Source organism: Sphaerodactylus townsendi, linkage group LG10 (assembly GCF_021028975.2).
Source record: "Sphaerodactylus townsendi isolate TG3544 linkage group LG10, MPM_Stown_v2.3, whole genome shotgun sequence".
Taxonomy (NCBI): domain Eukaryota; kingdom Metazoa; phylum Chordata; class Lepidosauria; order Squamata; family Sphaerodactylidae; genus Sphaerodactylus; species Sphaerodactylus townsendi.
In genome coordinates this window covers 89,072,011-89,097,336 of record NC_059434.1, presented here as the reverse complement: position 1 = coordinate 89,097,336, position 25,326 = coordinate 89,072,011, and the positions used below count along the sequence as shown (strand labels likewise).

At 56.8% G+C, this 25,326-nt stretch overlaps 1 protein-coding gene across 1 annotated transcript in view; it reads left to right on the top strand.

Moving 5' to 3' along the window:
- The window catches only part of LOC125439670 (maestro heat-like repeat family member 5), a 98,260-nt gene that overhangs the window by 20,987 nt on the left and 51,947 nt on the right, over positions 1-25,326 (top strand). The window contains exons 4-9 of the mRNA XM_048508787.1: positions 823-951; positions 3,726-3,885; positions 13,546-13,601; positions 17,110-17,217; positions 19,728-19,844; positions 23,489-23,608. Coding sequence (XP_048364744.1) covers positions 823-951; positions 3,726-3,885; positions 13,546-13,601; positions 17,110-17,217; positions 19,728-19,844; positions 23,489-23,608 — 690 coding nt within the window. The remainder of the gene's footprint in view (positions 1-822; positions 952-3,725; positions 3,886-13,545; positions 13,602-17,109; positions 17,218-19,727; positions 19,845-23,488; positions 23,609-25,326) is intronic.

The following is a 25,326-nucleotide window of genomic DNA, read 5'->3' as shown; positions in this document are numbered from 1 at the left end:
TTGGACTGAGGGGAAAATGTGGGGAAAGGGAAGGCCAATCATGACCAAGGAGGCAGGACATTGAGAGAAGTTATATGAGTCCCCCCTCCCCACAGCCCCCAAGAGGGAAGGCGTCCTTCTCCTGAGAGCTATGGGGTGGGTGGGGGGGCTGCTGCCTGCAGGAGAGGGCCCCTCCTCACCCAAGGAAGGCGGGAAGGGCCCAGGGGGGACAGGGGCAGGCAGGACCCGTGAGGAAGGATAGCAGCCTTCAGGTGGGGGACTGGAGCTTCCCTGGAATTCCAGCTGCTCTCCAGATTGGATCCTCTGGTGAAATCAGATGCTTGTGAGGGGTGGTGCCCGTGGGGTCTTCTCTGGCACGGAACCCCGCAAGGACTGTGTCTTCCGCAGGCTCCGCCCCAGCCTGGTCCCGGCAGCCCTTCGTTCTCTACCTGTCTAATAATGACTCCCACCTTGTTCCAAGCTGTTGTAATCTGCCTGGGCCCTCACACCTCATGCGAGACTATTCACCTGGCAACTCCCTCACCGCTGGGCTGCTGTTTGGCAGGTGAAAGGGCCCTCCCTTGTTCAAATGCCCAGACCAGAGCGGCATTAGCCAGACACTGGCCCTGCCTGATGCACGGCTGAAGGGGACAGGAGGGGAAGCTACAGGGGTTCCAGGGAGGGGAGAACCACATTAGACGACACCCCCTCCCCCAGGTAACCCTCTCACATCCGCAACAGAACCTAAAACTGGGACTTGGTGGTTTTACTGAAGCTCATCCGCCCGTTTACTTGCACGTCCTGCACAAGTGTCCATTTTCTTTTCTGTCTTCTTTTTTGCAGATCTCCCCAAAACACAGACTGCGAATTAATGAGGTCCTCCAGGCTGTGATCCGTTCAGCCCGCAGCATAGATTGCAGACTGGCAAACGTCATCATTAAGCTGGCCTCTGAGGATATGCTGAGGACAACTGTAAGAGCCAGAATGACAAAAGAGACCTTGCCCACCTATCTACATGGGGGGGGGGGTGCATGCTAGCCAGGCGTCAGAATGACTGTGCCTGCCCTTGTGTATTTCTGCTCATACATACCAACGTCTCAGTACTTTAGGAACACAAGAAAAAAATCATGTCCCTAAGCACTTCCAAGGGATGCAGATAATCAGGTTTTCCAATTAATTGGAGTACTGTATTGTCGAAGGCTTTCGCGGCCGGAATCACTAGGATGTTGTGGGTTTTCCGGGTTGTATGGCCGTGTTCTAGTACTATTTTCTCCTGATGTTTCGCCTGCATCTGTGGCTGGCATCTTGCTGTGAGTTTAGTAGGGTGAGTCAATCATCCCAACCTTTTTTCACTCATGTACCCCTTGGCAACCCATCTCTCTAAAATTGTACTCCCATATTAGTAAAACCATTATGTGTGTTCTTTCACATACCCCCAAACCTTATGGTGTGTACCCCAAGGGGTACAGAGTTGGGAACCACTGATCTAGTTCAGTTCTCAAGGTTGGTGGTCAGGGGCCCTTTCCCCACTCACCTTTGCCCGAGGGTTGCTGCGGGCAATTCCCGGCGTGCGCAATTCCTGGCACGCGCCCTGGCTTCCCCACAACCCAAAAGGCGCCATTTCAAACGGCGCCAGGAATTCCGCGCATCGAGGGGGCAGGAGAGAGGCAGCGTCGAGGCGGCTGCGTTCTCGCCGCCCCTGAAGTGGGGAGGGCAGCTGGAGAGTAGCGTGGGGCTTAAGGAAAGTGGGGAAAGGGCCAGGGTTGCAGAAATGCAGCATTTTAGTTCATTTATGTATATTCTACTTTTCTCAGTGCATATCTCTCCTTATATGACTGGATTAGGGTGCATCCAGCGGCTCATTTCAGTTCAAGAATTGTTCATGTAGAAATATTTTCAAATGGTCAGTCAGTCGCAGAAAAGAGAGCCGTGTCATCTGAGTCTAGGCCACACTGTTGTATTAAGGCACCAGACAGTGAACAGTTCCTGAACAGCCAAGAGCCCTCAGCCAGTCAATTAAGCAACACTTTGAAGCCATATATGCCAGAATCCTCCAGGAGAATCGACCTGAAGCCTATCCATAACAGACAGACTAGAATTTCTGGAGGGTCATCTATGCCTGAGGAAAGGAACTGTGACTCTCACAAATTCATAACCTTAAATTCTTGTTGCTCTCAGTGGTACTTCTGGCATCTAAGACTGACTAAAAATGTAGCACTATCACCTGTGCACTTGACCGGCTGCCAGACTGGAATGGCTGCCCCTCTCCTCAGAGTGAGAACTTCCCAAGCATCACGTTTGTTTTTACACACACAAACCAAAAGGAAAGGAAAACTCCAGAGCAGTTTGGTTATGTGGACGTTGGAAGCCCTCTGTTGTCTACGTGCACAAATCCCGCTCTCCTGTCTTTTGGACTGCCATAATTTGCTCAACGGTGGCTTCATTATTTCAGCTCTGCCTCTTGGAGTTCAAAAGGAATTGGGAAGGGGAGGGGGGAACTGGCTCTTTTGATGAGACTACCTGTGTCAAATTCTGTCTGAGGTTCCACCTTCAGCATTCACAGAATGTGAAACCAGCATTCACAAAGCAAAGTAGGAAATTTTGGCAGCTATTCAGGTGGAGTGTCAAACCATCAAAGAGGAATCTTGGGAATCTTGCTACATGTGGACAGTTAGATCTAAAGGCATTTTTTTCTTTTCTGTTTGTATCTTGGTCACTGTGGGCAAAGTTAGGCTTTTATGTGAGGGCAGGCAGACCACCACGACACCATTTTCATAAAAGAAAAAAGGGGCTTTTACTTGTATTAGCAGTCATTGATTATTGGAAGGAGAAACATAGTGGAGGAACAATGCCTCAGCCACAACTGAACAGTGGGGAAATGAAATGAGCAATAAACACAATCTTGTCTCCTTAATCATAAGACATGCCCCTCTGATGATGAAAGTAGAGGTCGCAGGAAGGGTTACTCTCCTGTTCTGTGTGAGACATACCAACCTGGGGAGGGAGGGGGGTGAAAACATTGAGCTTGAGCATGTAAAGCTGCTCTATGCTGAATGAACCCTTTGGTCTCCTCTGGCTGGCAGTGGCTGTCCAGGATCTCAGAGGCCTCAGGTGGCCAGTTCCAGGTTTGGGCATTCCTAGATCTCTGGGGGCAAAGCCTGAAAAGGCCCCGGTCCCTGAGGGACCTCTGGAGTGATGTGATCCAGAGAGACTCTGACGCTGCCGTTTCTCCAAGGGCAACCGATCAGTAGGAGTTCCAGGAGAACTGCAGACTCCGCCAGAAGTCTGGCAATCCTGGCTGTTGCTCTTGCTGGGGTTTTCCTGGGAAGCCACGGGAGCCACAGCAGCCAAGAAGAGCCCCAAATATGGCACGAAAAGGGAGCCTCTGCACAAACGTTACAACTTCCCAGGTCGAGCTGCTGAGGGGAGGTCATCTTCAACACCAGCCCAGAGCTCACTGCCGCCATGTCAGAGGGCCAACCCTCCAGCGCTGCCCTACGTGGCAGTCCTGAGTTAGCAGCAGCAGCAGCAGCATCCAGACAAAAGGAAGTCACCTGGGGGAAAAGCATGCTGCCCCGCCACGGCTGCGTGCCACTTCCTGCTCTGGACAGGGGGAGGGTTTGGGGGCTTCTCCTCGGCTCCCATGATCATTCCTGTGGACAGAAATACGAGTGTGTCGTTGAGGCTTAACCTTGTTGTCTCTGGTGCTTTTCTTACGTGAAATCTCGGTCCCTTCTGCTGTGCAGGATCTTCAGGACCTGTACCAGGACGCAGCGGGGGATATCCTGGTGGCCCTCTGGAACCACTTCCCTGCGGAAGTGCTGGCCAAGCTCCTGGAGGGGTTCCAAGGCAGGCTGCTCCCATATCGCAGCATCCTCTGTGTACTGGGCAAACTGGCTAACCAAGGTGCGTGACCTCCTTTACAGGGACTTGGACATCCCCTACCCACACTCCCAAACCAAAAGATCTTTTTAGCCAGCTACATGAAAGACTGCAGTAGTGGTCAGTATTGTCTTGGGGGACTTCAGTCACTACTTTGAGGGTGGCTCATGTTCATCGTCTCAGGAACTCATGGCTGCCATGACAATCACAGGTCAGTACATCTTAGGCTCCATGCATGCAGCAAGATGTACCCTTGACCTGGTTTTTGTCACCAAGTTGGCAAGGAGTGATCCATTAGTGGGGGAATGTGTTGTACAACTGTTGTCACGGATGGGTAATTATCTGGTGCGTTTTGGGCTGCCCCTTCACTGCAGGTGTGAAGGACCCGTTGTAATGGTCCACCCTCAGAGCAAGATGGAATCCAGTGGATTTCCTTACATCTCTAGTGCTCTTGCTGTGCCCTTAGTCTCGCTGTGCAATGGTGAGATACAAAGGGCTGTGGGCACGATCACTTCAAGGCACCCTCACTCAGCCCAAGGCCCCCATGGTATACTGGGGAACTGATGGCAATGAAGAAGGAAGGGTGACAGGTAGAGCACAGGTGGAGGAAAACTCTGTGCGAATCCGACTGGACGTGGGTAAGAGCTCATTATCAGACCTGCCAGGTGGCAGCGGCAGCGGCAGCAGCAGAGAAGACTGTTTTCTCTGCAGACATTGTATCTGTGAATGGCCGTCCGGCTACGCTGTTCCAGGTGTCAGTGGGCTGCTTCTCCCCATCGGGAAAGTCACAACGTCACCTTCCCTGGGACCCAGCTGAGAAGAGTTTGCCAGGCACTTCCAGGATGAAATTGCTCTCATCCGCAGAGAGATGCACTCCTGCATTAAGAGTGCTCCTATGGAGGTGTCCAGAGCACCATCTAGATGGTTTTTCCATCTAGTTTCAATTATTGACACCTGAGGATGTGGACAAGTTGCTTGTGGGAATCCGGCCCACCGCCTGCACCCTGGATCCTGGTCCATTGTGAATAATTAAAGCTAGCCAAGGGAGGGAGGGAGGGGGTGGACAGAGGAGTCCAAGAGGTGGCTAATGCCTCTCTGAGGGGGAGAGGTGCACTCAGCCTTGAAAGCGGCTGTGGTCCGCCCCCTACTGAAGAGGCCGTTCTTGGACCCAGAGGCAATGTCGAATTATAGCCCAGTGGCCAATATCCCCTTTTTGGGCAAGATCCTGGAAATGTGGTGGCGGGTCAACTACAGGTGCACTTGGGAGAAACAGACTGTCTAGATCCGTGGTGGCAAACCTTTGGCACTCCAGATGTTATGGACTACAATTCCCATCAGCCCCTTCCAGCATGGTCAATTGGCCATGCTGGAAGGTCCCCCCCCCCCACCCCCCCCCCCCCCCACCCCCCCCCCCCCCCACCCCCCCCCCCCCCCACCCCCCCCCCCCCCCACCCCCCCCCCCCCCCACCCCCCCCCCCCCCCACCCCCCCCCCCCCCCACCCCCCCCCCCCCCCACCCCCCCCCCCCCCCACCCCCCCCCCCCCCCACCCCCCCCCCCCCCCACCCCCCCCCCCCCCCACCCCCCCCCCCCCCCACCCCCCCCCCCCCCCACCCCCCCCCCCCCCCACCCCCCCCCCCCCCCACCCCCCCCCCCCCCCACCCCCCCCCCCCCCCACCCCCCCCCCCCCCCACCCCCCCCCCCCCCCACCCCCCCCCCCCCCCACCCCCCCCCCCCCCCACCCCCCCCCCCCCCCACCCCCCCCCCCCCCCACCCCCCCCCCCCCCCACCCCCCCCCCCCCCCACCCCCCCCCCCCCCCACCCCCCCCCCCCCCCACCCCCCCCCCCCCCCACCCCCCCCCCCCCCCACCCCCCCCCCCCCCCACCCCCCCCCCCCCCCACCCCCCCCCCCCCCCACCCCCCCCCCCCCCCACCCCCCCCCCCCCCCACCCCCCCCCCCCCCCACCCCCCCCCCCCCCCACCCCCCCCCCCCCCCACCCCCCCCCCCCCCCACCCCCCCCCCCCCCCACCCCCCCCCCCCCCCACCCCCCCCCCCCCCCACCCCCCCCCCCCCCCACCCCCCCCCCCCCCCACCCCCCCCCCCCCCCACCCCCCCCCCCCCCCACCCCCCCCCCCCCCCACCCCCCCCCCCCCCCACCCCCCCCCCCCCCCACCCCCCCCCCCCCCCACCCCCCCCCCCCCCCACCCCCCCCCCCCCCCACCCCCCCCCCCCCCCACCCCCCCCCCCCCCCACCCCCCCCCCCCCCCACCCCCCCCCCCCCCCACCCCCCCCCCCCCCCACCCCCCCCCCCCCCCACCCCCCCCCCCCCCCACCCCCCCCCCCCCCCACCCCCCCCCCCCCCCACCCCCCCCCCCCCCCACCCCCCCCCCCCCCCACCCCCCCCCCCCCCCACCCCCCCCCCCCCCCACCCCCCCCCCCCCCCACCCCCCCCCCCCCCCACCCCCCCCCCCCCCCACCCCCCCCCCCCCCCACCCCCCCCCCCCCCCACCCCCCCCCCCCCCCACCCCCCCCCCCCCCCACCCCCCCCCCCCCCCACCCCCCCCCCCCCCCACCCCCCCCCCCCCCCACCCCCCCCCCCCCCCACCCCCCCCCCCCCCCACCCCCCCCCCCCCCCACCCCCCCCCCCCCCCACCCCCCCCCCCCCCCACCCCCCCCCCCCCCCACCCCCCCCCCCCCCCACCCCCCCCCCCCCCCACCCCCCCCCCCCCCCACCCCCCCCCCCCCCCACCCCCCCCCCCCCCCACCCCCCCCCCCCCCCACCCCCCCCCCCCCCCACCCCCCCCCCCCCCCACCCCCCCCCCCCCCCACCCCCCCCCCCCCCCACCCCCCCCCCCCCCCACCCCCCCCCCCCCCCACCCCCCCCCCCCCCCACCCCCCCCCCCCCCCACCCCCCCCCCCCCCCACCCCCCCCCCCCCCCACCCCCCCCCCCCCCCACCCCCCCCCCCCCCCACCCCCCCCCCCCCCCACCCCCCCCCCCCCCCACCCCCCCCCCCCCCCACCCCCCCCCCCCCCCACCCCCCCCCCCCCCCACCCCCCCCCCCCCCCACCCCCCCCCCCCCCCACCCCCCCCCCCCCCCACCCCCCCCCCCCCCCACCCCCCCCCCCCCCCACCCCCCCCCCCCCCCACCCCCCCCCCCCCCCACCCCCCCCCCCCCCCACCCCCCCCCCCCCCCACCCCCCCCCCCCCCCACCCCCCCCCCCCCCCACCCCCCCCCCCCCCCACCCCCCCCCCCCCCCACCCCCCCCCCCCCCCACCCCCCCCCCCCCCCACCCCCCCCCCCCCCCACCCCCCCCCCCCCCCACCCCCCCCCCCCCCCACCCCCCCCCCCCCCCACCCCCCCCCCCCCCCACCCCCCCCCCCCCCCACCCCCCCCCCCCCCCACCCCCCCCCCCCCCCACCCCCCCCCCCCCCCACCCCCCCCCCCCCCCACCCCCCCCCCCCCCCACCCCCCCCCCCCCCCACCCCCCCCCCCCCCCACCCCCCCCCCCCCCCACCCCCCCCCCCCCCCACCCCCCCCCCCCCCCACCCCCCCCCCCCCCCACCCCCCCCCCCCCCCACCCCCCCCCCCCCCCACCCCCCCCCCCCCCCACCCCCCCCCCCCCCCACCCCCCCCCCCCCCCACCCCCCCCCCCCCCCACCCCCCCCCCCCCCCACCCCCCCCCCCCCCCACCCCCCCCCCCCCCCACCCCCCCCCCCCCCCACCCCCCCCCCCCCCCACCCCCCCCCCCCCCCACCCCCCCCCCCCCCCACCCCCCCCCCCCCCCACCCCCCCCCCCCCCCACCCCCCCCCCCCCCCACCCCCCCCCCCCCCCACCCCCCCCCCCCCCCACCCCCCCCCCCCCCCACCCCCCCCCCCCCCCACCCCCCCCCCCCCCCACCCCCCCCCCCCCCCACCCCCCCCCCCCCCCACCCCCCCCCCCCCCCACCCCCCCCCCCCCCCACCCCCCCCCCCCCCCACCCCCCCCCCCCCCCACCCCCCCCCCCCCCCACCCCCCCCCCCCCCCACCCCCCCCCCCCCCCACCCCCCCCCCCCCCCACCCCCCCCCCCCCCCACCCCCCCCCCCCCCCACCCCCCCCCCCCCCCACCCCCCCCCCCCCCCACCCCCCCCCCCCCCCACCCCCCCCCCCCCCCACCCCCCCCCCCCCCCACCCCCCCCCCCCCCCACCCCCCCCCCCCCCCACCCCCCCCCCCCCCCACCCCCCCCCCCCCCCACCCCCCCCCCCCCCCACCCCCCCCCCCCCCCACCCCCCCCCCCCCCCACCCCCCCCCCCCCCCACCCCCCCCCCCCCCCACCCCCCCCCCCCCCCACCCCCCCCCCCCCCCACCCCCCCCCCCCCCCACCCCCCCCCCCCCCCACCCCCCCCCCCCCCCACCCCCCCCCCCCCCCACCCCCCCCCCCCCCCACCCCCCCCCCCCCCCACCCCCCCCCCCCCCCACCCCCCCCCCCCCCCACCCCCCCCCCCCCCCACCCCCCCCCCCCCCCACCCCCCCCCCCCCCCACCCCCCCCCCCCCCCACCCCCCCCCCCCCCCACCCCCCCCCCCCCCCACCCCCCCCCCCCCCCACCCCCCCCCCCCCCCACCCCCCCCCCCCCCCACCCCCCCCCCCCCCCACCCCCCCCCCCCCCCACCCCCCCCCCCCCCCACCCCCCCCCCCCCCCACCCCCCCCCCCCCCCACCCCCCCCCCCCCCCACCCCCCCCCCCCCCCACCCCCCCCCCCCCCCACCCCCCCCCCCCCCCACCCCCCCCCCCCCCCACCCCCCCCCCCCCCCACCCCCCCCCCCCCCCACCCCCCCCCCCCCCCACCCCCCCCCCCCCCCACCCCCCCCCCCCCCCACCCCCCCCCCCCCCCACCCCCCCCCCCCCCCACCCCCCCCCCCCCCCACCCCCCCCCCCCCCCACCCCCCCCCCCCCCCACCCCCCCCCCCCCCCACCCCCCCCCCCCCCCACCCCCCCCCCCCCCCACCCCCCCCCCCCCCCACCCCCCCCCCCCCCCACCCCCCCCCCCCCCCACCCCCCCCCCCCCCCACCCCCCCCCCCCCCCACCCCCCCCCCCCCCCACCCCCCCCCCCCCCCACCCCCCCCCCCCCCCACCCCCCCCCCCCCCCACCCCCCCCCCCCCCCACCCCCCCCCCCCCCCACCCCCCCCCCCCCCCACCCCCCCCCCCCCCCACCCCCCCCCCCCCCCACCCCCCCCCCCCCCCACCCCCCCCCCCCCCCACCCCCCCCCCCCCCCACCCCCCCCCCCCCCCACCCCCCCCCCCCCCCACCCCCCCCCCCCCCCACCCCCCCCCCCCCCCACCCCCCCCCCCCCCCACCCCCCCCCCCCCCCACCCCCCCCCCCCCCCACCCCCCCCCCCCCCCACCCCCCCCCCCCCCCACCCCCCCCCCCCCCCACCCCCCCCCCCCCCCACCCCCCCCCCCCCCCACCCCCCCCCCCCCCCACCCCCCCCCCCCCCCACCCCCCCCCCCCCCCACCCCCCCCCCCCCCCACCCCCCCCCCCCCCCACCCCCCCCCCCCCCCACCCCCCCCCCCCCCCACCCCCCCCCCCCCCCACCCCCCCCCCCCCCCACCCCCCCCCCCCCCCACCCCCCCCCCCCCCCACCCCCCCCCCCCCCCACCCCCCCCCCCCCCCACCCCCCCCCCCCCCCACCCCCCCCCCCCCCCACCCCCCCCCCCCCCCACCCCCCCCCCCCCCCACCCCCCCCCCCCCCCACCCCCCCCCCCCCCCACCCCCCCCCCCCCCCACCCCCCCCCCCCCCCACCCCCCCCCCCCCCCACCCCCCCCCCCCCCCACCCCCCCCCCCCCCCACCCCCCCCCCCCCCCACCCCCCCCCCCCCCCACCCCCCCCCCCCCCCACCCCCCCCCCCCCCCACCCCCCCCCCCCCCCACCCCCCCCCCCCCCCACCCCCCCCCCCCCCCACCCCCCCCCCCCCCCACCCCCCCCCCCCCCCACCCCCCCCCCCCCCCACCCCCCCCCCCCCCCACCCCCCCCCCCCCCCACCCCCCCCCCCCCCCACCCCCCCCCCCCCCCACCCCCCCCCCCCCCCACCCCCCCCCCCCCCCACCCCCCCCCCCCCCCACCCCCCCCCCCCCCCACCCCCCCCCCCCCCCACCCCCCCCCCCCCCCACCCCCCCCCCCCCCCACCCCCCCCCCCCCCCACCCCCCCCCCCCCCCACCCCCCCCCCCCCCCACCCCCCCCCCCCCCCACCCCCCCCCCCCCCCACCCCCCCCCCCCCCCACCCCCCCCCCCCCCCACCCCCCCCCCCCCCCACCCCCCCCCCCCCCCACCCCCCCCCCCCCCCACCCCCCCCCCCCCCCACCCCCCCCCCCCCCCACCCCCCCCCCCAGGCTGATGGGAATTGTAGCCCCATGTAACATCTCGGAGTGCCGTGCTGTGTTGCCTACAATTTCATTGCCCTATTATAATAGTTGGAAACAATCTTCTGTGCCTCCCATCTGAACTCGCTGCATTCTGTACAATTTCGTTTCCCTCTTACCAACGGCGTGTTCGGTAAATTCCGGCGTAAATGTTTTGGATGAAAGGACCTATAATGTAGCGCCTTATTACAATCAGTTATTTTTCGAAATTGCTTAAAAGCTATTTTTCGGTTCGCCATTACATATACTGTGATGTCTAAATAGTTTATCTCAACCAGATCCGACTGACCACTAAATGACAGGTTATTTTGAAGGCCATTAATCCATTCAAGAAATACACCAAATTCAAAAGGTGCCTTAAACATAAATAGTAAGTCATCAATATACATTTATACACAAGTAAATTGTCATAGAATGGATTATTTTCTACATTTAAAATATAGGTCAATTCAAATTGTTCCATATACAAGTTGGCAGCAGAAGGGGCAAAACTACTGCCCTGACTGAGTCCAGTAGTTTGTAGAAAATATTCCTCCATGAACCTGAAATAACTGTTATCTAGAATTAATTCCACCAAATTAATAAGAAAATGTGTGGGTGGCAATTTGTCTCCTCTATGCCTTAGTCTCTCATACAATATTGCCCGTGTGTCATCATGGGGTATAACTGTATACAGTGATGCTACATCTAGAGTAACCAAAACCATCCCCTCTGGGCACTCCAGTCCTTCCAATTTTTAAATCAAATCTGCCGAATCTCTCAGATAAGTGTGCATTTGTCTCACCATAGGTTGCAAAAAAGTATCTACATATTGGGCCAATGGCTCCAAAGTTGAACCAATGGCTGACACAATTGGCCATCCTGGGGCAGAGTATAAAATATCGGGACCCTTGGGTATTTATTAAGAAGGAACGTGGCAACTCAACCTGAGATCCACTCTGCGATTTCTGCTTCCTGAACTGAAATTTGTATCAGCTTCATAATACGTTCTGTAGGATCCCCTGTTAATTTACGATAAAAATTATTGTCATTTACCTGGCGATACGCCTCTTGGATATAGTCACTCCTGTTTTGTAAAACTACGGCCCCGCCTTTATCGGCTAGGGTCTGTTTGTAATTCTTTCAGGACCTGGTGATCTTTTTAGAAAAATTAACCCACTGTTTATTGGATCGTTGTTGCTGGGACTCAATTTTTTGTATGTCTTTTACTATTAACCTCTCAAACGTGGCTAATGCTGGGTCAAAAACGGGGGGATGAAGGCTGATTTCAGTGAAATTTGACCCGGAGCCGATATTGATGTCTGCACTGGTTGGTCAGCAAAAAACACTTGTAATTTAAGAGTTCTAATTAATTTAAACAGATCCACTCTAGTTTGGTATGCGTCATATTTCAGTGTAAACACGTACCCTAACCCCAATTTAAGAACTTTCGTCTCCTCAGGGGTCAGACATCTCATTGATAAGTTAACTATTAAGTTTTCTTCCGACCTCGCCATGCCAAACGAAAAAAAGCCAGCGGGCGACACTCTCGTGTGCTTCTCCGACCGGGTCCTGTCTCCCTAGAATTAAAGGGATCTCTTCTATTTTGCCTCTACTCTTCTCCTGATGAGGATTGTACTTCTTCTCGGTCCGTGGCTTCATAATCTGATGAACTGTAGCCATCAAACCATCGGACTCTCCTACACCGTCTACTTGAAGTGTCCTTTTCAAATTGCCATCGGTATATATGATTGGAACCATAGTCTTTTTGATCTCTGGCAAACTTTTTGCTCTTAAATTCTACTAATTTTTCTTTGAAATACAACAAATCTCTCTCTAACGTGTTCATTTTTTCATCATATAGGTCCCGTCCCATTTTCGTTTTTAAATCCGTTTCATTTGTTAATATCATTTGTTAATTTTTCTTCTTCTGTAGCAGTTTCAACGATCAGCACCATCAAATCGAGTGAACATTTATTCAAAATATTAGCCCACTTGATTTTAAAGTTTTCCAAATTGGCAAATAGAGTTGGTCCCTTTTGAACTCATAATCCTCGTGGTATCCAATTTTGTTTCACATAGTCTATTAAACATGTGACATGTCGATGTACACGAATTCTCCGTTTAAGCATATTATCTGATTGTATGCCCATGGAATCATCTGCCGACTGCACATTTGTTAAAATTCTCTGGATTTCTTCCTCATTATATCAAGTGGGCTAATATTTTGAATATTTCAAAGAAAAATTAGTAGAATTTAAGGTCTGTTGTATTGTTTGAGGTAGTGCACGCTGCACTCAGTTTTTGTAAGGGTTCCCTTTAGTCACCATGGCTCGTATCCACCTCTGGTCCTACATGGATCTGTCTGAGCCCTCCTTGTGAAGCCATCCATGCTGCTGGTGGTCATGGCGCTAGAATGTGAAGTCAGCATGCCAAAATGATGAGAGGGCTGAAGCACCCTCCCTGTGAGGAAAGGTTGGGGAATCTGGGACTTCACAGGGGAGAAAAGGGAGACATGACAGAGGCTTGTAAAATTATGCATAAGGTGGAGAAAGTGGGCAGAAGGAGCTCCAGTCTCAGGATTTCTCAGCTCCCAGAATACTAAAATGTAGGACCCCCAATGAAATTTTTTGGGAAAGGGTCAGGAAAGGCAAACAAAAATTCCTGTTTTCCCAAAGAGTGTTACATCTATGGAATTTACAGGTAGTGATGTTAAGTGATGGCTGTGAGCAATGATTGCGTTAAAATGTGAGACTGAGTCATGAGGGAGAGGTCCATCTGGGGCTGTCAGTCATGGTAAATGAGGGGGGCCTCTAAATTACTGTGCTGGGAGGCAGAAGTAGGGGAGCGCCTTGGGCTCTTCACCGTGCTTCTTGGCCCAGGGCAGCCGGTTGGTCACTGTGTGAAATGGGATGCTGGGTCAGATGGGCTGCTGATCTATTCCAGCAGTCTGTACTTATGTTCTTACGTCCATCAGCAGAGAATTCCACAATTTAATGACTTGCTGAGTGGAGAAGAGTGTCCTTTTCTCTGTCCTGAATTGGGTGCCCCTGAGTTTTGCTATTAAGGAAGAGAGAGAGGAAAATGCCTCTCTGTCTCTCACTTTCTCCACAGCAGGCATGTCTGGACTACATGGACCACTGGCTTGATCCAGGAGGGTACTTGCCATGTACTTACATTGATACAGAATCTTATCAATCCATGTGACCCTTTACAGCATATTGTAGAAAAGAAAAAAGTCCCTGCTCTGAGGACCTTGGGAATACCTGAGAATAACCACACCTTTGTCCCCTGCGCAGCATTTTCAGAGAGCGATCCCTCAAAGCTAGACGTGTGGGAAAGAAAATTGGTGGAGGTAAGATAGACCTCTTCCTTTTGCATCAAGGTAGTCTGAACAAAGGGCAGGATAATTTTGACACCTTTTCCACAGCAAATGTATAACGGGTGGTAGTTGGGATGAAGCAACCCATTTCCCTGTTTTCACGTTCACATGCATCTGTGCAGGCAGCGATTGGAGCCCATGGAAACCATCTGGGTTCTTGTCGCAACTTCGCATGGAGACGTGTCTTATTTTTTTAAATTACTTTCCACACATGCGTAGCTATGCAGGCATGCACAAATTAACCCCCACAGCCATGCCAGTGTCCTACAGTATGGCCAGGTGCATCTGCGTAGCTCTGCAGGTACAAGCCACACACAAAAATTAAAGGAAAAGGGAGGTAAATAAAGTGCCGCCTTCCTGGCCAATCACTTGTGAGTGGCTACAACCCAAATTTTTTGAAAAGGATTGCTTGTTTAGCAATTTCCCAAAAACCAGGGCTGGGGGCAGAGGCGTAGGTCGATTCCCCACGGGAAATTATGTCTAGATCAAACCAAGTTTGTAAAGAAACCGCACCTTTTCATCAGGGTTTCAACCCCCCCCCCACAGCATGTATTCAGCAAAGACATGTAGGCCTATCTCAGATTCCAGAAATGTAGCAATCCCCATTACCACACAATCTCCTTTGCGGGTCTCTCCTGATTGGCTGGTGTGCCATGTTGGGATGGGACCTTTTGGGGACAGGAAATTTTTCCCTGCTACTTGCAACCTGAGGTTTTCGCTCATTTGCAAGGATGAACGTTTAAGCATTTAGGCGCTTAAGCAGGGTTTTGCTTGTTTGGAAGGGTGAACGGTTAATCGTTTAAGCGGTTTTTCATTCTCCTATGCTAACATCTCCTCGCGCATGTGCTCACCAAGACCAACAACAAAATCGAAACCCAGAAGAGGCTGCACGCACATCGCTCAGTGCCTGCCGAGTGCTGATTGGTTGCTAGACATTTGCATCACGCTCCACGGTGGGAATTTTAAACAAAGATTGGCCCCCCCCCCCCCCCGTTCCTCTCCTCGAAACTGGATTGAAAACGTGCTAAGAAGAAAAGTTCTACTTTCAAGCAGGTTCTGCCGGGACGCAGGATAAGGGGGAGAACGAGCACCAGAAATGCGATGAACTCCTCGTTGAAAGTTCGCCGCCTTCGGGTTAAAGGGCAGTTCTCCTGCTGAAACCCTTGATATTTTGCTTTTTTCTGGCTAAACTCAATCTTTGTATAAAATTCCCACTGTGGAGCATGACGCAAATGTCTAGCAACCAATCAGCTCTCGGCGAGCGCTGACCCGCAAAGGAGAACGTGTGGTAGTGGGGATTGCTACATTTCTGGAATCCGAGATAACACAGGGCAGACTTGTTTGAGGGGTGGGATCTGTGCAAAGTCCCCTTCCAAAATGGGGTTTTTAGCATCCTACACCCATGTTTATCGGCCCGTGCGGAAGGGGCCTTTGTTTGACTTCCTGTGCTTTTTTACATCGTAGCAGGTGAGGCCATTCTTAAGTGGTTCGGGGACATTGGAGAGTCCCTTTTTGACTAAAACTAGCAAGGACACTTTGCAGTTTGGTTGAATTGTGCTGTTTGCATCCTGGGACCTAAGGGAGGCAGGAATTGAGACAGGGATCAAAAGCACTAGCAGAGCTGTTGATTCCACAATGAAATAAAATACCTGCAAAACCACCTCTCCCATTATGTCCCCCCAAGGATGCTGCAGTCTAGCTGTCAAAATCTACTGGAGGTCCGTGGACCAAGAGCAGTCCATTTGACCTTGGCCAGAGCCAGGACCTGGTGGACCTGTCTGTCTGAGGGGACCAGAGCCCTGCAGGACTTTTCTGCAGGCCCTATGAGATGAAGATGTCCCACCAGGCTGAGGACTTTGCAGACATTCCAAAAAGTACACTGGCCACCAGACAGAACTCCCCCCACTGCTTTGTTTTATAGCCCTCTCCCCAAGTTTCTGATGGATGATTGTGGAAGGGTGAGACAATAGCTGGGCTCCATTTGTGTCCTGAGCCTCCATGGACAAGAAGGCATCCAGGATCACTGCTAGGCTCATTCCGCACATGCAGAATAATGCACTTTCAAACTGCTTTCAGTGCTCTTTGAAGCTGTGCGGAATAGCAAAATCCACTTGCAAACAGTTGTGAAAGTGGTTTGAAAACGCATTATTTTGCGTGTGCGGAAGGGGCCCTAGACTCTTGACAGATGGCAGAGGTGAGAACTACATGCTGTCAAGAGTCAGAAGCTGGCCATCCCTTTCTGTGCCCCACCCCCACGGGGCCAACCACAGGACCTATGTTTTTGCTGGATTTTGCTTCAGCCAACATTGCTTCAATCACTTCACTGTGGCCCCCAAACATCTGGCCAAATTATCTGGGGCAGAGCTTGGCTGGCCACCCATCAACAGGTATAGGTGGGGGTCATCAGCATACTGATGATAACCCAACTCACAGTTCTGGACCAAGAGGGCGCATGTAGATGTTGCACAACGTCAGAGAGAGGAAAGATACTTGTTGGTAACATATTCTCTGACAGAAAAATGTGTAACTTTTCTTAAAAATAACTTAAGATTATTGGAATACAGCAGGTAAAAGTGGGGGTGGGGCAGTGAAAACATCCCCTGGGGATGGAGACACAAGAGTTCATTCGCACTTTACAGTCTGCATGTTTCCCTTTTTGTGAGGAAAAAAGTAAAACTTTCCGTAACACAGCTAGTTTGTTTTGGTTTCATGTCATTCCGGTAAGGAATACTTCCTCAATTAGAAGGCTCGTGTATGGACACCCAGGCCTAGGCTTGCGCCCAGATATCCTACCTCTTTTGCTCATGTGGTTCCCAGGTGGAGGGAACTAATTGAGGCCTGTCCATTAGATTGTTCTTATCCTCTGATGAGGAATTGTCAGGCCAAGTCTGGAGATTACTCTTTCTCTTGACTTTTTTGTTGGCATAGCAGATGTGAAGATGGCAAGGACTGGGCTGGGGGGCCCCTGCCAGAGCTGCTCCAGATAATTCCAGGCCTTCCCAGACCCACTGCGAGTTCCACGGGCTTCCTCTCACAGCCTCTTCCTGCATCTTCCTAGCCCCTTCCTGGTGTGCCAGTTTGGATCACCGCCCTTGGTTTTGCAACTTTGCTTTTCAAATAACTTGAGAGGGTTACTCTAAAATTAACTTTTTAAAACTGAGATGCTTCTGCAAGCATGGGTCCCCTTTTGTTTGCAGAACCTGCACTGTAGCCACGGCTAGCCCTTGGGCATGGATCTGGCAGCCTGCATACAGACGATTAACTGCAGTGGTGTGTAATTATTCTGCCTGGGCAGTGGAGATGAATAGTCTGAGAAAGGGAAAGACATGTCAAGTGTGATTGTAGCCCAGTAAGGGGACGTCTGCTGTTAGGATGCCCTGCTCATGCCCCCAGCCATCCGTGCAGTCTCTGTGGGGCACTGGTGGCTCAGTTACCTGAGCCTGCCAGGTGGGGTGCACATTTTCCATTTCTTTCTTGGCAGTTTGTGGAGAAGCTGTTGATTGATATCTCAGACAGGGCTTGTTGTGAGCAGCTCATCCAGGAGCTCATGAAAGGAGACAAAACCGACAAGAACCATGCCCTGGAGAAGGTCAGTGACAGCAGGGCGGAGGAGGGGCTTCTCTGGCAGGCGTAGCAGCAGGGGGGAGAGTACTGCTCTCCGGAGCGTCATCCTCCCAGCTGCTGAGCTTGTGGGTGGGTCGAATCTTTTGGATGCAAGTAACAGAATGAACATTCAGCTGCATTCTCCTTTTATGTATGTGATAGTTGCAAAAGCCAGATCTGGAGCTCTTTCAAAATCACCACCGCCACAAGCCCAAGAATCATACAAAGCTGGTTCACTTCCTTATCAAAGTTAGGCACCCGATCATTACTGACTCGTGGGGTGACGTCATCATGAGATTTACTGGGCAGACTGTGTTTTCAGGGTGATTTGCTACTGCCTTCTCCAGTCATCCACGCTTTACCCCCAGTAAGCTGGGTACTTATTTTATCGATCTCAGAAGGGTGGAAGGCTAACCTAAAACCGACTTCCCCCGGGATCAAACCCAGGTCAGGAGCAGACCTTTGACTGCAGGACTGCAGCTGACCTCTCTGCGCCACGGGGGCTGAGCCTGCAAGGGCCTGAAGGGCAGCATACGCATTGAATTGAATGGATGATTCACTTTGTATATCCTGCACCTTGTCTCCAACCGAGACCCAACCCATCTGACATCAATCTCTTCTCCGTTTTTTCCTCACAACAAACCACGGGAGGTAGTTGGCGGTTGAGGGTTTTCCGGGCTGTGTGGCCGGGATCTGGTAGTTTTTGCTGCTAGCATTTCATCCACATCTACAGCTGGCATCTTCAGAGGCAAGTCACGATAAGATGCATTTATCTCCGTGACTGTGGAGTGATTCTGTGGTGGGGTATATATTTTGTCCACTTCACAGGGGGTGAGGCACATACTATATATCCCACTACGAACTCACCCCCCTGTGAAGTGGACAAAATATATATCCTACCACAGAATCACTCCACAGTCACGGAGATAAATGCATCTTATCGTGACATGCCTCTGAAGATGCCAGTCATAGATGTGAGTGAAACGTTGGCTGCAAAAACTACCAGACCACGGTCACACAGCCCAGAAAACCCTCAACAGCCGGTTGTTTCTGGCTGTGAAAACCTTTGACAAGGTAGGTTAGGCTGAGTGTGTGTGACTGGCCCCAGATCACCCACCGAACTTCCGTGGCACATGGGAATTTGAACCTGGATCTCCCAAAGCACCACACTGGTTGTATTTTTCTTGGGGCTTCATCAGGTTGGGGTGGAGAGGTGTGTTTTGAAGCTCCAAGCTTTCTAGGTACACACAGTCCCACTTCAGATGAAGAGAGTGGAATATGGAGAGAGGGGGCCGCTTCTCTGACATGAAATGGTATTTGGAGTGGGTGCTGTTTACACCATTGGGTCTGCCCATGATGATCTACATGTTATTGCCATGGGGCAAGTAACACCTTGGGACCATTTCATGGTGGGAGAAACTTTTGGCCCCTCTGATGTTGGCAGATCAATTTTGTCTTCCCCCCAGCAGCGCCACCATCGCGTCGGCATTCAGCTTCAGCTGGATGGTCGCCTGCAGGCCCAGAACCAGGAGCCCAGCAGCAGCTCTTCCTGAAGGCCTGGGCAGGGCGGGGAGAAGCAGGGCGGGTTGGTGTCGTCAATGTATTGGCTGTATCTCAGCCAAAGGTTTTCCATAAGTATCGAAAAGCATTAGAGCAAAATGGATCCTTTGGGTTTTGCCTCTGCAGTGCAAATCCCTGACTTCTCACCCATCAATGAGGAAAGACCAATTGGTACAAATGTCTGTCCCTTTCATGCCAGCGCAACAAAATGCCATGGCCAGCTGTGTCCTGAGTCACGTGCTCTTGGCACGTCCCACAATGCTGACAAAGATGAAAGGCCTTTTGGGGAGGTGGGCTTGTTGGTGGTTCCTGGTTTTTATTTGCTTTGGTTTCACTGTGCTAATGCTAAGTGTTTTGGTTGCTGTGTTGTTTTATTGTTACCCATTCTGTGGTCATGAGGGCTGGAAGCCCTGACCGGGACATCCCCTGCCCACCTGGTCCCCTCAGACCTCAGAAGCAAAGCAGGATCAGCTCTGGCCAGTGGTACCCGGATGGGAGATGAGGGCAGAGGAAGGCCTGGGCAAACCACCTCCGAAGGGCTCCTGTGTTGAAAACCCCCTAGGACCACCCAGCTGCCACTTGATGGCAAAGGGCGGGGGGGGCGGGGACTGAAAAACAGGTCCTGAATGAATGATTGTTTGGTTTTCTTCTGTTTTAGTTCCCCAAGCTTATAAAATCCCTCCTACTGTGCAACTGGGTATGGATGCACTCTGCCCCACCAAAAACTGAGTGGCCTGGAGAAGCCACCTCTCTATTGCATGGATTGTGTGCCTTCCAATTGGCTTTAACAGTAAATCTGAATTGAATGTGACATCTAGGAGATGATTCAGGTCAATGTGCAACATCCCCCCCCCCCCAACACTTATCTCTTGGTTTCCTTGTGCTTTAGCCTGGCCTGTAAATTGAAATGTGAACATTTGGGCCTTCTTCCCACAGGTTTTCCTCTACCAATATTATGGTGCCATCCTGCGAACTTCTGACAACTCTCAATTAGTCCAAGAGCATCTCTGCAAGATCTTGGCATTATCTCACAGAGGAGCAACAGAAACAAAGGTGAGACAAGGCAACTGCTTGTGGATTCACACTATTGTACAACCTATAAGCACACACACACACACTCTCACACACTCCTTAGCTCTTTCCTTCCTGCTCCAGCTTGGAAACGGAACAGGTCTTGGTTCAGGATGCTGCAAAGAGGATTTCCTGAGGCTGAGAGCTGCAAGCAGAGGGCAGCAGCTCATCAGGGGCTTCACCTTGAAGTTGGTTCTCTTCTATGTGCATTTTAGTTTCCATATATACTGAAACAATTTGAAGTCCCCCATTTCCAGATGTTTGAACATCAACCTTCAGAATGGCTGTAAATAGCTACGGAAAGTAGCTGACGAAGAGGGAAAGAAGTACAGACTTGCTGGCTACAAAAACCTGTCACATTTGTGTCAATCCATCACTTGATTTGCTGCCCAGAGTACACAAAGAAATTTCTCATGGAACAGAGTATAGTGGCCTAGATTAGGTGTGGGAAAGGGGAACCTTCTACTGTCCATGTGCTCTGTTGGAGAGGGGAGGACCAAGCCACTTCTCTGTCAGGGGAGGGACTCTTCTGCGTTGGTCCTGAGGCGGGGCCAGGCCCATTTCTTAGTCTTGCAGTCCACACCAGAAATCGGGTTCTTCTCTATCTAAGCCTCATGAAGCTGCAGCCTCATCTGGCAGGGCAGAGGCAGCTGGCTCCATTGTATCCACGGCAGAGGTCACTAGTGAAGTTTGGAGCTGGTGGGGCCAGTTTCCTGTGCTTGTGCATAGTGGGCACCCCTACAGCAGTGACAGTGGTGCAGCCTTTCAGATCACACAGTTTCTTGTGTAGTTTCAGGGGTAAAAGGAGCTGAGGCTGCTCTAGATCTTTTGTTCTTTGATGAAGAAAGCTCCTCTGGTTTCAGTCTGGGACCTACTGAGGAGTTCTTACCTCTCCAGAGTTCTCCTGCTAACAGACATGAAACTGCAGTTGGCTACTGCAGCTATTTTTCACAAGCTGACAGTCGATCTCATGACACTGGCGCACATCTGAAGACTTATAATTTATTTTAATAATATTTTAGGGTTTTTCTTCCACCATTAATACAAAAGAAAAAAATTAGCATAAACCAACAATTACAGCAAACAACCACAAGGCAGACAGTAAGGGAGAGGAGCTTGGAAGTCTAAAGTAGTTTCATTCAGTTTATTAAATTTGATACCCTGCCCTTTCCCAGCCATAGCTGGGCTCTGGGCAGCTTACAAAGCTTGAAATACATCAAATTAGTCATAAAATCTATTTATAACATTAAAACAATAAAATACAAGATATATATCATCAAGACAGTGTCTAATTAGGCATCCACAACAACCCCCCCCCCCCAGTACAGCCTATCAATCTATCCATCCCAGCCCCATCATAAAATTAGTTACTGCTCGGGCAGGAAGAGAGGGTTAGCAAGATGAAATGGACTCACAACTGCGTCAACCAAAGAGCCCACGGAACATCTCTGTTTTGCAGGCCCTGCAGAACTGACTAAGATACCGGCACGGCCCTGGTGGCAGACGGCAGGTTCCACCAGGCTGGAGCCAGGGCTGAAAAAGCCCTTGCTCCGGTTGAGACCAGCCAAATGTCCTTGGGGCCAGACCAGCAAGAGGTTTCTACGGAATGGACTCTCACTCACTGTCATTACAGTCAGGTTCTGCTAGGTGGTGGAACTCTAGAGTAGTCCCAAATAGCGTGTTTGAGGAGGTCCTCTTGTCACAAAAGCTCTCTTAGGCCACGCATGTGCAAAAGCTAACCAACCTTCTGCACTTACTGGTAGGCATGAACTTACCAGTAGATTTCTACATTTGGCTGCATTGTTCAACTAGACTTCAACCATATTGGAAACTTGGGGTAGGGGCACAGCAAGAAACTGTATTGCTCAAGGTCATCAAATACCAATTCTAACCTCTTTGCTTTCAATGCTCAGCTTGCCAACAGAGCACCCGTCACATTTTAAATGGCCATAAAAATTCAAAGGCCTCTGCGTGTGTGTTTTGATATCTGCCTTAATTAGGCTATTTCCTAATGACCTTGTTTTGTTTCAGCCCAAAAGCAGGGGTTGTGGACACCCAGCTAGGGCCTGGACAACTGGCCATTTATTTCACTAATGGTCACTCGTGCTATCTGGCGTATCTCGTCACGTGCAAATGTGGGAAGCTGCATATTGGGCAGGCCTTGTGCAAGCTCCACATTCGAATTTTGGAGCATATTTTGAGAATCAAGAATCAGGTGCTAGAAGCCTCTGTGGTAGAATATTTTCTACCTGAAAAACTTTAACCGGATTCCTTTGAAGTAACAGTACTTGCCCCTCTGGATCCCAAAGAAATGACTGGTGATATCAAACGGAAACTGGTGCAGATGAAATCAGCATTCATCTTCAGACTCAACTCATCCTCAGAGTTTAGACCTTTTTGGGATTCTTATAAATACAACTGAATGGACTCTGCCTTTATTTTGAGTATGCTGCTAATCATCCTTGGCACACAATTGGTTAAATAGAATAATGCCCAAATAGCCACTTACCTTGAGGACTGGCTTAGAGAATCTGTCCCAATAATTATATTTATTTTAGGTTTCACAATCATATATACCAAGGGTGTTTATTCATGGTTGTACTTATGCTTGTTTTTTAGGAAGTTGGAACAACACCGGAGGGTGTGTTCCTTGAATTATTACTCTTAACCCAAGTTTGGTATCTGTAAGTAGGTGGGGATTTTTTAGAACACTGTAAGAATTCTTGTTTACCTAATGTTTGTAAAATTGATGTATGTTATATATTATTTCACACAGGTATTTGGGCCAGTGTGAAGGATTTCACGAAATCATTCCAGACCAGGGAATTAATCCTGCTATTGAGAATTGCTGTTGTTAACTGTTTTAGCCACTCTTGTTGTTTCAGACCAATTTGATTATGTTTGCTGAAATTATAGCCAGTGTTTTCTTGCCAAATTATAGAAATAATAATCTCTTGAAATGAGTTCATGATAAGATTCTTTATTTTTACATTGGTATTTCTGTACCTTGAGCAATTTGGTGCAGATTTCTTGTTATATTGTTCAACTAGCCTGGCAGTAAAGATCCCATAAAAAGAGAGTCAGCCTAGCTCTTGATGAACTGGGAGGGGTCTAGGGGCTGTAACAGAAATCTGTTGGGCGCCTGGAGTGTAGAAAAGTATGACAAACAGTTCTAAGGGACTTCTTTACTGGTAGGGCAGTCTTGTGGTCCCTTTAACACATTTCTTGTGCTGAACACTTTGATTACCAGAACACCTTTAATCAGATGCATGTAGTGGTCATTTTGGTAGATTCTGCCCCTGGAACCCTTTCGGCACAATACATTTGTCCAACTGCAAGGTGTCACAAAACTCTGTGTTAATTATTAAAGGCTTGCCTGGGAGTTTGGTCTTAAAAGGAGGGGGAAATGAAAAGGATTTTGATTAACTGTGGCGATGGATATATTCCTTGATGGCCAGGGGTGCCATGTAACTAAAGATCATAGAAGGTTTGTGTTTACAACCTTCTCTTCTTGAGCCATTACTGAGGATTAACCACCATGCATGGCACTATACAAAGAGTTTCGTTTTTGAGCATGTTAATGATAGAGAGTCAAAGTGACCCTTTATCATTCCATTGCCTCCTAGGGTATTGCTTTTGCTGTAGGCTTAGCTGCATCTCGTCATCTTGATGAAGTTTTGAAAGTATTAGAGGACTTCAGCAAAACATTTCCTGCCCAAGAGACATCTGTTACAAACACCTGCCAGGTACAATTCGTGTTTAAATTATGCCACAGAATCGGTGGTAGTCTTAATGATAGCACAAGAGTTGGGAATGGGGTGAATTTTGCCGTCTTTGGCATATTTCTATCTCCTTTTGTGATACTTCAGTAACATTTGACAGTTCAGGTTTTTGGAGAAATAAAGTTGCCTTAAACCCCTTCTGTCAAGGTTAGATGTTTGGCTCCATCTATGGAGGACAGTGTCCTTCCGCATTGGGCTAAGCTTCCCCCTCGTTCTGCAAGGCGAGGCATGTGCAAAGGAGCTCCAAGGCTTTCTCCTCTGGCCGGCGTCATGGACCTGGGTACAGAATTCTTGCTAAGCAGAGAGACAAGAGGTTTGGATGGGAGGAGTCTGAGGACTGACACCTTCACAGAAAGAGGAAGTGGTCAGGCCGTCAGAAATCCTCTTTGTGAAGCACAAGGAGCCTTGGGCGTTTGAGCCCTCTCACCCTCTGGTGCAGGACCTGGAAATGCCGGTGCCTTCTGCCTGCAGAGCCAGGCCCTAGACCGGAGCAAAACAGCCCTCTTGAATCAGTCTCAAAAACAACTTGCAGACTCGTCCGGGAGGAGAGAGCAAGGCAAAACCCCACCCCATAATATTCAGGTTTGGAATACCTCACACATGTAGGTAATCCTAGTGGTTGCAGCTTGCTGTCAATCCAGGAAGATTAGAGCCTCTCTCCCCTTTCCCTTTAAGGACCACTGGCCTCTCCCTATTCTGTTATTAGGAAAATGCTTGCTTCTCTGTACAAGTGAAATCAGAGTGGAACCGAAGCAAAACAGAGGCTGTATCAATAGGAGTACAGAGTCGAGATCGAGAGATGTAATTGTGCCTCTCTATTCTGCATTGGTTCGACCTCACCTGGAATATTGTGTTCTGGACATTGCAATTGAAGAAGGATATTGACAACCTGGAAGGGGTTCAGAGGAGGGCAACCAAAATGGTAAAGGGTCTGGAGTCCATCATGCCCTATGAAGAGAGGCTTAGGGAGTTGGGGATGTTTAGTCTGGAGAAAGAAAGGTTAAGGGGTGACATGAAAGCCATGTTTAAACGTTTGAAGGGATGTCATGTCGAAGAGGGAACAAGCTTGTTTTCTGCTGCCTCAGAGACTAGGACACAGAGTAATGGATTCAAGGGGCAGGAAAAGAGATTCCACCTAAACATTAGGAAGAACTTCCTGACCATCAGGGCTGTTCGACAGTGGAATTCACAGCCTCGGAGAGTTGTGGAGTCTCCTTCTTGGGAGGTTTTTAAGGAGAAGCTGGATGCACATGTCGGGAGTGCTTTGATTGTGTGTTCCTGCATTGCAGGGGGTTGGACTTGATGGCCCTTGGGGTCTCTTCCAACTCTATGATTATAAATGCAAAAAATAAAATGCCACTGCTTAGGGGTGGCTTCCCCCTCCCCCCCTGCACTTACCATAGCAGGAGCAAACAGAACTGAGTGGGGTGTCGGCTGGCTTCAGCTAGAGGGGAAACTCCTGGGAACCCCAGCAGAGGCGGAGGCAAAGGTGGAGCGTCAGCCAAGCTGAGCACTGCAGCAGAAGGCAGCATGGCAAACAGCACTGGCATGGGTGGCACTGAGCCCAGTCCACTAACATACTTACCAGATGGAGAATGATGCTGGGGGAAAGGAAGAGCCAGGCCACAGCTTGGAAGAGGGGGGGGTGCTGGAGGAAGGAAGCAACCCCCTCCCCATTTTGG